This window comes from Colletotrichum paranaense, assembly GCF_030867605.1.
Source record: "Colletotrichum paranaense strain IMI 384185 chromosome Unknown Scaffold_10.1, whole genome shotgun sequence".
Lineage (NCBI taxonomy): Eukaryota > Fungi > Ascomycota > Sordariomycetes > Glomerellales > Glomerellaceae > Colletotrichum > Colletotrichum paranaense.
The window spans coordinates 17,433-34,226 of record NW_026848968.1 but is presented as its reverse complement, the minus strand read 5'-3'; the positions used below and the strand labels follow the sequence as shown (position 1 = coordinate 34,226).

General features: G+C 21.7%; 1 protein-coding gene across 1 annotated transcript; it reads left to right on the top strand.

Moving 5' to 3' along the window:
* On the top strand, window positions 1-255 carry CPAR01_11677 (uncharacterized protein; the record flags this gene model as incomplete). Its single annotated transcript, XM_060495936.1, has 1 exon — window positions 1-255. A coding segment is annotated over one exon (255 nt), but the record flags the coding sequence as incomplete, so codon positions are not given.
* Between the last annotated feature and the right edge of the window lie 16,539 nt (window positions 256-16,794).

Sequence of the window (16,794 nt, the reverse complement as noted above, 5' to 3'; positions counted from 1 at the left end):
ATTTATTTTTGTGTTCTGCCTTTGCTAGCTACTCGGGCGATTCTCAGTATCGTTTACACAGTATTAATACACAGTATCAGTACATACTCTCACTATCTCGATAGACTATTTTTTTTTAGATTTTCCACCTTTCCAACTTTCCCTCCTACAAAGTTCAAGATCATTGACGGCGATGCTAGGCGCCCGACGCCACCATTAAAAACCTCTATATTATTATTAAAATTTAAAACCTTTATAGTTAACGGCTATTTCTAACTTTTACGGCCGACTTTTATTATTAACCTTTTTAACTAGCGCTACTATATAAGTAAAGAGGGTAGCTTACCTATCCTAAATTATATAATAATTTTCGTATTAAAATTACTATATTACGTCAAGCACGTACTTAAAGCATATTATATATATTATATAATTAAAAAATATACCGTATTATATAATTTCTTTTAAAAACGTAATCCCGTTAAGGTCGATCTTTTACGCTTATAAAGCTAAAAAAAAAAACCACTATATACCCTAAGTACGTACTTAATATAATATAATAATTTTAATATAAAAACCGCTATATAATTTAAAATAAATAAGCTACCCTATTACTTGTTAATAATAAGCTAAGTAATATATTTATATAATAATACTAATTAAAAAGGTTAATAATAGAGGTTAGTTATAAAAATTAAAAGCGGTCTTTAATTATAAAGGTTTTAAACTTTAATAGCGATATAGAGGTTTTTAAAAAAAAAGGTAGAAAGGTTGATATTTAGCTACTTTTTAAAGCTCGTAAAGATTCTTTTTACTTTTATTATTTTTAATATTACTTAAAGCTATTATATTTAAACTAAATAAATTTATTAAATAAATTTATTAAATAAACTTATTAAATAAACTTATTAAATAAACTTATTAATATATAAACTACTACTTAGATAACTAGTTAAATAACTAGTTAAGAAATTAGCTAATTAAAATACTACTTTATTAAGAACTTATTTTATTAAAAATATCCCTTAATAGGTCCCCCCCTCTAGAGCTCGATAAATTCTTAGGCCCCCTCGACGCCCTAACTATTATAATTAATATAAATATACTTAAAAAATAGCATAATACTTTTTAATAATATAAAATTTAGTTAAATAATAATACGAATATTATAAATAGCTAAGTTAATATAGATATTAAAATTTAATATATTAATATTAACTTAATAATTATATTTTATAAAATTAATAATTTTTTTAATATAGGTTATATTATAAATATAAAAGAACATATAAAGGGTCCCTTAATTCTTAATAAAAAAGAATATATAATACGGGATTTAGTTATTTATATAGGCTAGTATTACCTTTTACGGTCCGGCCCGTCTGATTAGGGGCTATCTTCGCCTTTATAAGTAAGCTAGTCTATTAGGGTTAATATTAAGTTTCTATTACGTATTTTAATAAGATTTTATACTAATTAATAATAGCTAACTATAACTAATTATAGTTAGTATAGCCGTTATTAATTATTAATACTAACTAAATTTAAAATATTAATAACCCCGCTACTATAATATATTAATCGCCCTTTAAATAGCTAAAAACTAACCCCTACTTTTTATTTTATTTAATAACTTTAAAATATCCTTTTTAGTTTTTTTTAACCTATTCTTATATTACGTTTTTAAAATATTAATAATATTTTAAAGTTAGTTAAGTATTTTAAGCCTATATTATATAAGCTAAGCGCTTATTAAAATAATAGTTATTTATTTATATTTTTTATTTTTACTAGTTACTCTGGCGGTTCTTAATATCGATTATATAGTATTAATATATAGTATTAATAAATACTCTTACTATTTTAATAGACTATTTTATTTAGATTTTTTACTTTTTTAATTTTCCCTCTTATATTCCCTCTTATAAAGTTTATAATTACGGATTATTAATAGCAATATTAGGCGCCTAACGCTACTACCTTATGAGCTACCTACTTAGCTAAGTTTACTACCCTCTAAGTAATAATAACTTATAATAATATAGTATCGGAGATACCCTCGTCGCCGTCGTTAAGAATAATACTAACCTTATTAATATCTACTACGCTTTTAATTTCGACTTATATATATATATATATATTCGTTACCTCGTTTTTTTTATTAAAATTAAAAAATACTTCCCTCGCTATCTATTATTATTATACTATTACTATTACTATTAAACTATTTATTTTAAGAATATTTAAAATACTAAGACGCTAACTCGTTAATTTATAAGGATATTTTAAGAGTTAGTAATTCGATCTTATTAATATTATACTTAACGATCCCGATTTATAAAAGGATCGTTTAAAGGAGTATAAACTAATTATTATTAATTTAAAAATAAAAAACGTATATACTCTTATAAATATTACTATTATTAATACCTAACTTATATAATATAATAGTTTTAAAATACTTAATCGACTCTTAAGTATTATTAATATTTTAATATCGTTATAATAAAATAAGAAATTCGGAGAGATTAAAAAAAAAAATTTAAAGCTATTAAAAAAAGTAAAAAGTAGGGGGTAGTTTTTAGTTATTTAGAGGGCGATTAATATATTATAATAATAAGGTTATTAATATTTTAAATTTAGTTAGTATTAATAATTAAAATTAGCTATAGCTAGTTATAACCGGCTATAGTTAGTTTTAAAATTTTATTAAAATACGTAATAAAAACTTAATATTAATTTTAATAAACTAGCTTGTTTATAAAGGTAAAAATAGCCCCTAATAAGGCAGACCGGACCCTAAAAGGGATTAATCTCTTATAAAAGTTATAAAACTAAAAAAAAAAACTAAATATTCTTAAGTAACGTAAGGAGTTTTTAGTTTTTAATTACTAAAACCTTTTTTTTTATTAAGCTATATACCTTTTATTAAAACTACGAAGCCTAAGTATTTTATAAAAATAATACTAAACTTATATTTTTTAATATCTACTTATAAGCCTACTTTTTATAAATAGTTAAATATTTTAATAACGTGTTTTTAGTATTAAAGGGGGTTATTGAAAAAGATTAGGATATTATTTATATACGTTATATAGAAGTTATTTAAGTCCTTTATTAATATCTTATTTATATACTATTAATATATAATAAGCTTATTATAAAGCTTAAAAAGTATTGTTTTATGTAGTGGTTTTTTTCCGGCTTTACAGGCGCAAAAGATCGACCTTAATAGGATTACGCTTTTAAGGGAAATTATACGATACGGTACACTTTTTAACTATATAATACGCACAATATACCCTAAGCACGCGCTTAACGCAATATAGTAATTTCGATACGAAAACCGCCATACAATTCGGGATAGGCAAGCTGCCCTGACAGGCTAAGCGACATACTCACGCGGCGGCGCCGGCCGGAAAGGTCGACGGCAAAGGTCGGCCGCAAAGGTCGGAGGCGGCAAGTATTGTTTTATATTTATGTACCCCGTAATAAGTTCTAAATACTATTAAATCTCTAAAAACTAAGTTAAGTTAGATATAATAAAAAAGCTTATTTAATATTTAGTTTAATAAATACTTTTGTTTTACTTAACTACGTAAGGGTCTTATTAATAAGTAATAATAAATAGTAGTCTTTTTTTATAATCTTGATAAGTTTATAGAAATTAATATAAAAGCGTAAACTATTATTGTACTTTTTTATAAATAGCGTTCATAATATAAAAAGAATATTACTTAGCTTAATAAATCCCTTTTATAAGTATTTTATTAAATAAGGTTTTATAACTTCTAATTTAAATACTAACTATTTATATAAAAAGTATTAAGTTAGCTTCTCTTTATTACTATATAGAGGTTTAATTTTATAATGATATAGTTTATGAAGTATTATGATATTACTAGCCGTTTTATTAAAAATATTAGTTTAGAGCCGTAAATACTTTAATAACTTTATTATTATAAAGTTATATAATAGTTTATTTTTAACTTTATAAGTATAAAAGATCGACCTTAACGGGATTACGTTTTAAAAAGAAATTATATAATATAATATACTTTTTAATTATATAATATACGTAATATATCCTAAGTACGCGCTTAATATAATATAATAATTTCGATACGAAAACCGCTATTTAATTCGGGATAAATAAGCTACCCTCTTCGTTACGTAGTAGTAGTAATTAAAAAGGTTAATAATAGAGGTCGGCTATAATAATTAGTTATAATAATTAGCTATAATAAATAAAGGCGGCCCTTAACTATAGAAGTTCTAAACTTTAATAATAATATAAAAGTTTTTAAAAAAAGGGCTAAATAGGTTAATATTTATTACTTATACTAAAGCTCGTAAAAATTCTTTTTATTCTTATCGCTTTTAATATTACTTAAAGCTACTCTCTATTTAAACTAACCTCTATTTAAACTAACCTCTATTTAAACTAAATAAATTTATTAAATAAACCTATTAATATATAAACTACTACTTAAATAACTAATTAAATAACTAGTTAAGAAGTTAGCTAGTTAAAATACTATTTTAATAAAAACCTATTTTAAAAATACTTATTAATAAGTTTACCCCTCTCGGGCTAGGCGCCCTCTTTAGCTAGCTTTATACTATAACTATTATAATTAATATAAATATACCTAAGGAATAGTAAAGTACTTTTTAATAATATAGAATTTAGCTAAGTAATATTATAAATATTATAAATAATTAAACTAATATAGATATTAAGATCTAATAAATTAATACTAGCCTAGCTATAATAATTATAATAAACGTATTAGAAGTATATAAAGTTAAAATAATAAGCTAGCGCTTTAAATAGCTCTTATAAGACCCCCTAAGTAACGATAATATTTATATAAAAAAAGAAATTATACTAAACTTAGCTATTTATATAGGCTAATACTAAGAGGTTTTATGCGTATTAAAATAAGTAAAGCTCGCCCTATAGGTAGGTAGTAGAAGGTTAGGAGCTATTTTAGTTAGTAATTAAGTATAGAGCGTATTATATTTAGTTTTCCTTAATACGTAATATATAATACGGCCTTAGTAAATTGCTCTATCGGGGGGTATTATAAGGTTATAAGTAACTTATTTATTATTATATAAAGGGTATATTTTTTTTAATAATATAATTTAATTTCTAAAATAATATAGAGCTTGGTTTAATACCGTTCTATTTTAGTTTTTTTTTTATATATGAGAGTGCTAATAAATACGATATTTGTTTATATTATTACTAAGTATAGCTTTTACTATTTAGTCCTTTTTATAAGGGTAATAATATTATTATTAAGAGCCCGTTTTATTTTCCTTATATTCTTAGCCTTATTTAGCTATTATATTTAATAAGCTCCCTTTAGGGTCCGGTCCGCCTCATTAGGGGCTATCTTCGCTTTTATAAGTAAGCTAGTTTATTAGGGTTAATATCGAGTTTTTATTACGTACTTAATAAGACTTTATAACTAACTATAGCTAGCCGCAGCCGTTACTAATTATTAATATTAACTAAACTTAAAATATTAACAATCCTACCGTAATATATTAATTACCTTTTTAATAGTTAAATACTACCCCTTATTTTTTGATTTTATTTTATTTAATAATAACCTCTCCTTAATATTCCTATTTAATATACTTACTTACGCTCTTTCTAAACTCTTAATTATATTATTAAATCTAAGCTTATTTATATTATTTTATTATATTAAAAAGGCGTTAATAAAAGCGACGTCTATTATAATATATCTATTTATTTTTTATAAATTAATATTAAAAATATAATATTTATTAAGGTAGTCTCTCTATAGCTCGGGGTTATTTAGTATAATACTTATAAAATTAAACTTTTAGTCATTAAAAAAGCCCTAAGGGTTAACGAGTATTAGGCGTCTTAATATTTTAATAAAGTATATTTAAGTAGCGTTTTTTAATTTTAATAAAAGAAACGAGGTAACGAATATATATATATATACGAGTTAAAATTAAAAATATTAAGGTAAATATTAGTAATAAGACTTATAGAGGTCGGTATTATTCTTAATAACGGTAATAAGGGTATCTCTAATACTACTATTATAAGCTACTATTACCTAGAGGGGCCGCAAACTTAACTAAGTAAGCGGCTTATAAGGTAGTAGTATCGGGTACTTAATATTATTATTAATAATCCGTAGTTATAAACTTTATAAGAGAGAAAGTTAAAAAAGTAAAAAAAAAAAAAAAAAAAAAAAAAAAAAAAAAAAAAAAAATAAAAATAAAAAAAATAAAAAAAAAAAAAAAAAAAAAAAAAAAAAAAAAAAAAAAAAAAAAAAAAAAAAAAAAAAAAAGGTTTATTAAGATAGTAAGAGTATTTATTAATACTATATATTAATACTATATAATCGATATTAAGAACTGCCCGAGTAGTTAGTAAAGGTAGAATATAAAATTAAATATTTAATAAGCTATTATTCTTAGTAAGCGTAATAATATCTTAATTAATATACTTTTTACTTATTATTATTAAAGCTTTTAATTATAATAAGCTATATTTACTTTAAATAAGTCTTATTAATAATTAGTATTGATTTAGTATTATATATTAATAACTTCTGAGGTATATAGGTCCTTAATATCTTTAATAATAATAGAGGGCGCTTTTTATAATAATAAGTCCTTAGGCTATATTAGCTATTAATAGCGAATATTAGGGTCTACCCCGTAATATTTAAACTACCTCTATCCTAAGATTAGGTTATAGCGGCCCGTATTAAACTAAAAGAGGGGTATTTTTAAAAAGACTTATTAATTAATATATAAATTAGCAGTCTATATTATATTAATATTATTTAATTAACGTATATAATAAGCGAGCTAGATAGATAAGCGAGCTAAATACCCGACTATAACTATATTATATTTATAACTCGTAAATAATACTAAGAAAAGTAATTTAATTAGAACTATTAGGTATCCTCTTTTTAAATAATTCTTTAGTAATTTAATATATTTATATATTATAAGCGGTATTCTTATAGACGCTATATTATAATTAACCCGTTTTAGTTCTTAATTAATAACTATTACTCTAATACGTTTTTTTCTTAATCTAGGTTATTATTTCTTTTTATAACTAAAGGTCTTTTTTATTAATTATTATAAAACTTCTTTCTTATTTAAGACGTGTTTTTTTAGCCCTTATATATTAATTAAATAGGTTATTTTCTTTTTAAAAAATCTAGTTCTTTAGTTTTGTTAAAATAATTTTATATATAAATCCTTATACCCTTTTTAATAAATACCTAATAGTTTTAATAATCAAAATTAGGGAGCTATTTTAATAATAAATAATTTAAGTTTTAATAAGTTATAACTATTAAAATATATTTATTATATTATTTAGTATCCCCCTAACGGAGCAATTTGCCGGGGCTATACCGTATATTACGTATTAAGGAAAACTAAGTATATTACGCTCTATACCTAACTACTAATTAAAATAGCTCCCGACCTTCCCCTATAGTCCTCTAAGTTCTAGCTATTTAGAGGGTGAGCTATACCCACTCTAACGTATATAAGACCTCTTAATACTAGCCTATATAAGTAGCTAGATCCCGTATTATATACTCTTTTTTATTAAAAGTTAGGGGGCCCCTTATATATTCCCTTATATTTATAATATAGCCCGTATTAAAAAGATTTTTAGCTCTATAAAATATAATTTCTAAGCTAATATTAATATACTAAATCTTAATATCCGTATTAGCCTAGCTATTTATAATATTCGTACTATTACCTAGCTAAATTCCGTATTATTAAAAAGTACTTTATTACTTCTTAAGTATACTTATGTTAACTACGATAGCTATAGCGTTGAGCTAGCTAAAGAGGGCACCTAGCCCGAGAGGGGTAGACTTATTAACGGGTATTTTTAGTAGAATAAGTTCTCGTCGAGGTAGTATTTTAATTAGCTAACCTCTTAACTAGTTATCTAACTAGCTATCTAAGTAATAGTTTATATATTAATAAGTTTATTTAATAAATTTATTTAGTAAATTTATTTAGTTTAAATAGAGAGTAGCTTTAGGTAATATTAAAAGCGATAAGGATAAAAAGAATCTTTATAAGCTTTAGTATAAGTAATAAATATTAGCTTATTTAGCTCTTTTTTTTAGAAACCTCTATGTTATTATTAAAGTTTAAAACCTTTATAATTAAAAAAGGCCGCCTTTAACTATTACAGCCGATTATTATAGCTAACTATTATAGCCGACTTTTATTATTAACCTTTCCGGCCGGCGCTATTACTAAAGAGGGTAGCTTATTTATTCCGAATTATATAGCGGTTTTTATATCGAAATTATTATATTACGTTAAGCACGTACTTAGGGTATATTATACGTATTATATAGTTAAAAAGTATACCGTATTATATAATTTCCCTTAAAAGCGTAATTCTATTAAAGTCGATCTTTTGCGCCTATAAAGCCGGAAAAAAAACCACTACATATTATTTAATATTTAAGAAGTCTAAGTTAATAATATTATTAAGATAGATCCTAGGGGAGTTAGAGTATATAACTTTACGTTAAGCTTAAATAATATACTTTTTATATTTAAAAATATAAGCCCGGCTGTTCTAAATTCTCTTTAAATATTTTTTTTATAATTACTTATATAAATACTTTATAAAACATAAGAAAGAAGTCCTTTTTTATAATATAAGTATTACCCCCCCTTTAGGGTCCGGTCCGTCTTATTAAGGGCTATATTCGCTTTTATAAATAAGCTAGTTTATTAGGGTTAATATTAAGTTTTTATTATATATTTTAATAAGATTTTAAAACTAATTATAGCTAGCTATAGCCGGTTATAGCTAATATTAATTATTAATATTAAAAAAACTTAAGATATTAATAACCCCGCTATTATAATATATTAATCGCTTTTTAAATAACTAAAAACTACCCCCTACTTTTTATTTTTTTTAATAATTTTAATTTTTCTTTTTTAGTTTTTTTAAATTTCTTATTTTATTATAATAATATTAGAATATTAATAATACTTAAGAATTAGTTAAGTATTTTAAAGCTATTATATTATATAAACTAAGTATTAATAATAATAGTATTTATAAAAATATATGCGTTTTTTTAAATTTTTAAGTTAATAGTAGTTAGTTTATACTCCTTTAGATAATTTTTTTATAAATTAAGATTATTAAATATAATATTAATAAGATCGAATTATTAACCCTTAAGGTATCCCTATAAGTTAATAAGTTAGCGTTTTAGTATTTTAAATATTCTTAAAATAAATAGTTTAATAATAATAATAATAAATAGCGAGAGAAGTAGTATTTTTTAATTTTAATAAAAAAAACGAAGTAATAAATATATATATATATATAAATAAAATTAAAAGTATTAAGGTAGATACTATAAGGTTAATATTATTTTTAATAATAATAACGAGGGTATCTCTAATACTATATTATTATAAGTTATTATTACTTAGAAAAGTAATAAACTTAGCTAAGTACGCGGGCTTATAAAGTAATAACGTTAAGTGCTTAGTATTATTATTAATAATTTTAAATTTTATAACAAAGAAAGTTAAAAAAGTAGAAAATCTAAAAAAATAATCTATCGAAATAGTAAGAAGATATACTAATATTATATATTAATACTATATAAATAATATTAAGAATCGCCCGAGTACTTAGTAAAAGTAGAATATAAAAATAAATAAGTATTACCCCGTTATATCTTTTTTTTAATATCTTAGTTATATACTATTTTTTAAAATTCTAAAATATTGAATATTTAAGGACTATAGTAAATAAGACGAATAAGTTGGTATATAAAAGGTAATAATATTAATCCTCTTCATAATATGACTTAAAATCCGTAAAGTAATAACTTTCGTATTTATTAATAATAAAAAGGTAATATTAACTTTTTATACGTAATTCAATATACTATTTAAAGTATTTTACTTAATCTAGGCCTTTTTTATTTATTATTTATCCGTTTTTAAATATTATAAAACTTAATTATATAATAAACCGGATTCTATATACTAAATAAAAAAGTAATATTTACTTATAATAATAATATATAGCGGGACGTTATAGGCTAACGAGCTAATAAACTAAATAACTATAACCTATTTATAACTTTGCAGGAGGGAAAGTTGGAAAGGTGGAAAATCCAAAAAAATAGTCTATCGAGACAGTGGGAGTATCCATTGATACTGTGTATTAATACTGTGTAATCGATATCGAGAACCGCCCGAGCAACCAGCAAAGGCAGAACATAAAATCAAATAACCTATTTATAATTAAGAATTAATATACTAGCGTCGTAAATTGATATACTAGCGTTACTCTTATACTAGCGTCGCTATTCTACTTTTTACTTAGTCTAAAAAAATAATACCTTTTTATAAAAATAATAAAAGTAACTATATTAATATAGCTATTTTTACTATCCTCTCTAACCTAAGCTTTAGTTTAAGGTTTTTAAAAATAAGAATATTACTATAACCTACGTACTTTTTTAAAATTACGATATTACTTATTTAAAATTTATAAATTTTAAATAAGTTAATAATATAAGCTTTTATAAATTTTAAATAAATAAGGCTTTTTTTTATTATATATTTAAAATATATAAAAAATAAATTATAATAACGTCTGCTTAACTACCTTTTTTAACGTAGTTATAATAATTTATTATTATTATAAACTACTTTTTATTAACTCTATTTCCTTTAAATACTAAGCTATATTAGCTATTTACTTATATAACTCCTTATTATCCTCCTCCTATTAAAAATTTTAAATTAGCTCCTTATTTATTATTAAAATAAGCTTAATATTTAACTTTAACCTAGCTAACTTATCTTTTTTATAAGCCTAACTAGCGTTAACTTATTCTTATTTTTAAATAAGTAGCCTCGCTTCTTATTATTAATACTTTAGTTATTATAAATAGTACGAGCTTAACTAACTAACTAGCTTTTTTTAAATAAAGCTAGTTATAATAAAATAAGCTATATTATATTTTTTAGCCTATTATAGAGGGATATAATAATCTTAAGGTTAAAAATTTAATAGTATAAATTTAAAAAACCCCCCGACGGAGCAATCCGCCGGGGCCGTACTATATATTACGTATTAAGGAAAACTAAGTATATTGCGCTTTATATTTAAGTACTAATTAAAACTCCTAACCTTTTACTACCTATCTAAAGGGCGAGCTATACTTACTCTAACGTATATAAGACCTCTAAATACTAGCTTACGTAAGTAGCTAAATCCCGTATTATTTGTTTTTTTTTATTCTGCCTTTGCTAGCTGCTCGGGCGGTTCTCGATATTGCCTACACAGTATTAATACACGGTATCAATGGATACTCCCACTGTCTCGGTAGACTATTTCTTTTAGATTTTCCTTAACTTCCCCTCTTGCAAAGTTCATAACATAACCACGGATTATTGACGGCGATATTGGGCGCCCGACGCCATTACCTCTTTTATACTTATAAAACTAGAAAAGAACTACTATATAAATTTAAAAAAAACGTCTTTCGAAAATATTACTAAGGGTATACTTTTTATTTATTAAAAATAATTAAATTTAAAATTTTAAAATAGATCTTATAGTAATATAAGATACTTAGCTTAATTAAAATAGTATAATTTAAATTATAATATTTAAGGGGGGTTAAAAATAGCCTCTTATTAAATAATATTACTTTTTTTATAAGCCGGCCTTATATTTTAATTAAAATAAGATATTTTAAAAAAAGTATTATTTAAAGTTTACTTAAGTACTTAAAGCGAGTATTTTTATACTCCTAGCTTATAAATATCTTGTCCTTTATATAAACTTAGTAAAAGCGTAGCTCTTAATTACTAATTATATTTTATATAATATTAATAAACTAATATAAATAACTAAAACTATTTAAAAAATAACCCTTAATATTATTATTATTTAACTTAGTATTAACAATAACGTAAATACTAAAGTTCTAATATTTTTAAATAAAATAATAGGCTTATTATATTTTTAAAAATAGGTATATTATATAAAAATATTAGAGGATTAAGCCTTAGTTATTAAAGTTTTTATAGAACTTAATCTAGGCTTTTTTAAAAATATACTTAATTTTAGTAAAAATAATAAGTTTTTATATTATAAAAACCCTACGATATATATAAAAGGGGGGCTTATTAATAAGTATATTAATATAAACCTTATTTTTATTACTTAGCGTAACTATTACTTATATTAATAACTAATATCTCTCGTTATTAAAATTATTATTATTATTATTATTATAATTACGGTCTTTATTCTATTTTTACTTAGCCCTAAATATAATATTAAAGTTAATATAATAAATATAAAGTTATTATTAAACGTCCGGGAACTACTTATTTAATATAGCCTTTATTTACTTATTATAATTTATAATAATAATAATAGGGTAACGGACTAAGTATTAATTTATAAGTTAGTAAATATATATTAAAAAAAACTAAAAACCCTTTAGTCTCTCGTTATTAATAAGGCTAAATACGGTATTATAAATAGATCTAAAATAGGTTTACTTAGTAACTTAAAAAAAAAAGAGCTTAAAGTAACTAATATTATAAATATTATTAAGACTAATTACTATAGTAAATCGTTCTTATATTTAAAAATAATAAAAAAAGGTCTAAATAAGGCTAATAAAGTAATTTAGCTCGTTATTTACCTATTTTATTGTATATAAAATATCTTACTTATTAAATAGTTTAATTAATACTATAATTAGTAAATATTTAGCTAGTTTTTTTAGCCTATATAAACCCTAATATTATAAATATCTTATTAAGTAAATAAAAACTTTAAAAACTACTTTTAAATAATAATATATATATTACGGACCTAAATCCTAACTTATTAACTTATAATTTTAATAATATCCTTAACTATTTTAATAAGCTTATAATATAAAAAATACGTAAAAGTTTTAAAACTAGGGCTATAATTATATTAATTATATTAAGGGTCTAAATAATAATATAATAACTACTTATCCTCTTTTTAAGCCTTAATAATAACTTACTATTTATAACTATATTTATAAGATTTATATTATTAAATACTAATACTTTATATAAGCCTAAGCTTACTAAGCTAATTATATTAAAAAAATATATTAAATAATTCGGCCTCGAGCTTTATATTTATTCTATTTTATAATACTAAATTTATTAACTTTTATAAAATTATTAACTTAGTTAAAAAGGGTATTATAGATTTACTCTAAATAACTAAGAATTAATAAGTTTAGGATTTAAGTTATAAAAAAAAAAGATTAGTTATTTAGAGTTTAATAAGAAGCTATAATTTAAAAAAACGTTTTATTTTAAATAAAAAATAGTTATAGGGGTAAATAAAATAATAAGTTAATTTAAAAACCCTATATTTATTATTATTAATAAATATATTCTTATTATTAAAGTAATACCGTTATCAGTTATTAATTAATCTTAATAACCTATTTAATAAGTTAAAAAATATTACTAAACTACTTTATTATAAAATAAAAAAGTTATTAAAAGTATTCGTTAGGGGGAGAGGGGTTATATTCTAAAAAAAGTTATAAAAAGATAGTTTATTAAGTTTTTATTATTCTTTTAAAGAAATAATAAATAAAATATAATATAAGCTCTATATTAAAATAATTATTTATAAGAGGTTATATATTTTATAATATATTAACTAAGAGCTTAATAATAAGGTCATACTATTTTTTAAAATTATTCATTTTATAAAATTAGTTAATACTAAAATAACTACTTTTTAAAAAGGGAAATAATAATAATCAATTAAATAATAATAAAAAGCCGTAATTAATTAATAATTACTTTTATAAAAGGGGAATTCTTTTAATAGGGGTATTATTTTAAAATTAACCTTAAGGAACGTTTTTAATTCTAATTATAAAAACTATTATAAATAAATATTATAAATTAGATTTTAAAGCTTAATAATATAATTTTAATATAAAAAGAGTAATAGAATAAAAGCTTAGGATATTTTATAAGTATTTAGTAAAATCTAATTATATTAATAATTTTTTTTTAAACTAATTATAAAGTAAAATAGCGACGCTAATATTAAAGCGACGCTAGTATATTAATTTATAACGCCGGTATATTAATTCCCTTATAATTACTAAGCTATATTATTTTTATATTTAAACGCCTTTTTATATTTATATTAGCTATCCTAAATATAATCTATTATTATAAAACTAGTTTTATTAAAGTTATAAATATCGGATCTTATAATACTATATTTTATAACTATATTTATTATATAATAAAACTACGCGTTTATTATATTTAGATCTCCGTATTAAGCCCTCTTATAATTATATTTATAAAAAAATTATATTTAAAGCTATAGTTAACGTTTAATAAAATTAAAAACTTAGCGCTTCTTAATAAGGGGCGCGTAATAATTAGTAAGTAGTTAATTAGTTATATTTTTTATATTATTAATATAGAGAAGAAACGATAAGGAATCTAGGTCGAGAATATATTTAATTAGCTTCTTTTTTTTAAATATAGTTAATTTTTATAAGTTAAGAATAATATTACGTCGTAATATAATACTTTTAAACTAAGTAATTAAAGTTAAATATAATACTAAATAATTTTAGCTACGGCTCGAATACTAAAGTTTAAAGTTCGATTAATAGCTCGGATTACTAAGTTTAATTAAGCCTCGTTATTTTATAATATTATTATTTTATTATAATATAGTATAAGTTAAAAAAGTAGAAGTTAGTTAAATGCGGTCGGGTATCTAGCTCGCTTATTTATTTAGCTCGCTTATTATATACGTTACTTTTTATTAAACTTAATAATAAGGATTAAGTATAGTAATTTATAAAATAGGGCTATATAAAACTATTATAATCAAGGGGTTACGTAGTTATTTATAAATCCGTACTTATTAGCTCCCGTATTAAATAAAGCTCTTAAATAAAGTTTATATAGTAGTTTTTTTCTAGCTTTATAAGCGTAAAAGATCGACTATAACGGGATTACGCTTTTTAAAAAAAATTATATAGTATAATATACTTTTTAACTATATAATATATATAATATATATTAAGTACGTATTTAATATAATATAATAATTTCGATATAAAAACTACTATATAACTTAAAATACCCTTTAGGGTCCGGTCCGCCTTATTAAGAGCTATCTTCGCTTTTATAAATAAGCTAGTTTATTAAGGTTAATATTAAGTATTTTTATTACGTACTTTAATAAAACTTTATAATTAATTATAACTAGCCACAACTATTATTAATTATTAATACTAACTAAATTTAAAATACTAATAACTTTATTATTATAGTATATTAATTACTTTTTTAATAATTAAATACTACTGCTTATTTTTTCTTTTTATTTTATTTAATAATAACCTCTCCTTAATATTTTTATTTAATATACTTACTTATACTCTTTTTAAGCTCTTAATTATATTATTAAGTCTAGGCTTATTTATACTTTATTATATTAAAAAAATATTAGTAAGAGCGACGCTTATAATAATATATTTATCTATTTTTTATAAGTTAATATTATAAATATAGTATTTATTAAAGCGGTCTCTTTATAGCTCGGGGCGTTTAGTATAATACTTATAAGATCGAACTTTTAATTATTAAAGAAGCCCTAGGGGTCGATAAGTTATTAATAGCGTTTTAATAGTTTAATTAAATATACTTAAGCGTTTTCGACTTTAATAAAAGAAACGAGGTAACGAATATATATATAGTAAATATTAGTAATAAAAAGGTCGGTATTATTTTTAATAATAATAACGAGGGTATTTTTAATATTATATTCTTATAAGCTATTATTATTTAAGAAGGTAAGTAACCTAGCTAGGTATACAGGCTTTTAAAATAGTAGTATTAGGTACTTAATATTACTGTTAATAATTCGTAGTTATAAATTTTATAAAAGGGAAAGTTGAAAAAGTAGAAAATTTAAAAAAAACATAGTCTATTAAAATAGTAAGGATATATTAATATTATATTTTAATATTATATAATCGGGCGGCTCACAAGGTAGTAGCGTCGGGCGCCTAATATCGCCGTTAATCGATCCGTAGTTATGAACTTTATAGGAGGGAGAGTTAAAAAGGTAGAAAATCTAAAAAATTAGTCTATTAAGATAGTAAGAGTATTTATTAATACTATATATTAATACCGTGTAATCGATATTAAGAATCGCCCGAGTAGCTAGTAAAGGCAGAAAACATAAATAAATTTTATATAATCGATATTAAAAACTGCCCGAGTAGCTAGTAAAAGTAAAATAAATAAATAAATAAATAACTTAAGATAAGTAACTTACTTTTTATATAATAAAACTAGTTAAAAAATCTAATAATTAAAATTAGCTATAAACTTTAAAAACGGCCCTTAATTATAAAGGTTCTGAACTTTAATAATAACGTAAAGGTTTTTTTAAAAGAAAAAGGCCAAAAAGGCTAATATTGAGCTACTCTTTATATTAAAACTTATAGAAATTATTTTTATTTTTATTATTTTTAATATTACTTAAAGCTACTCTCTATTTAAACTAAATAAATTTATTAAATAAACTTATTAAATAAACTTATTAAATAAACTTATTAATATATAAACTACTACTCGTTAAAAACTTCTTAATATATAGTTAGTAACTAGCGGGCTAGGACTTTTTAAAAATACCCCTTAATAGGTCCC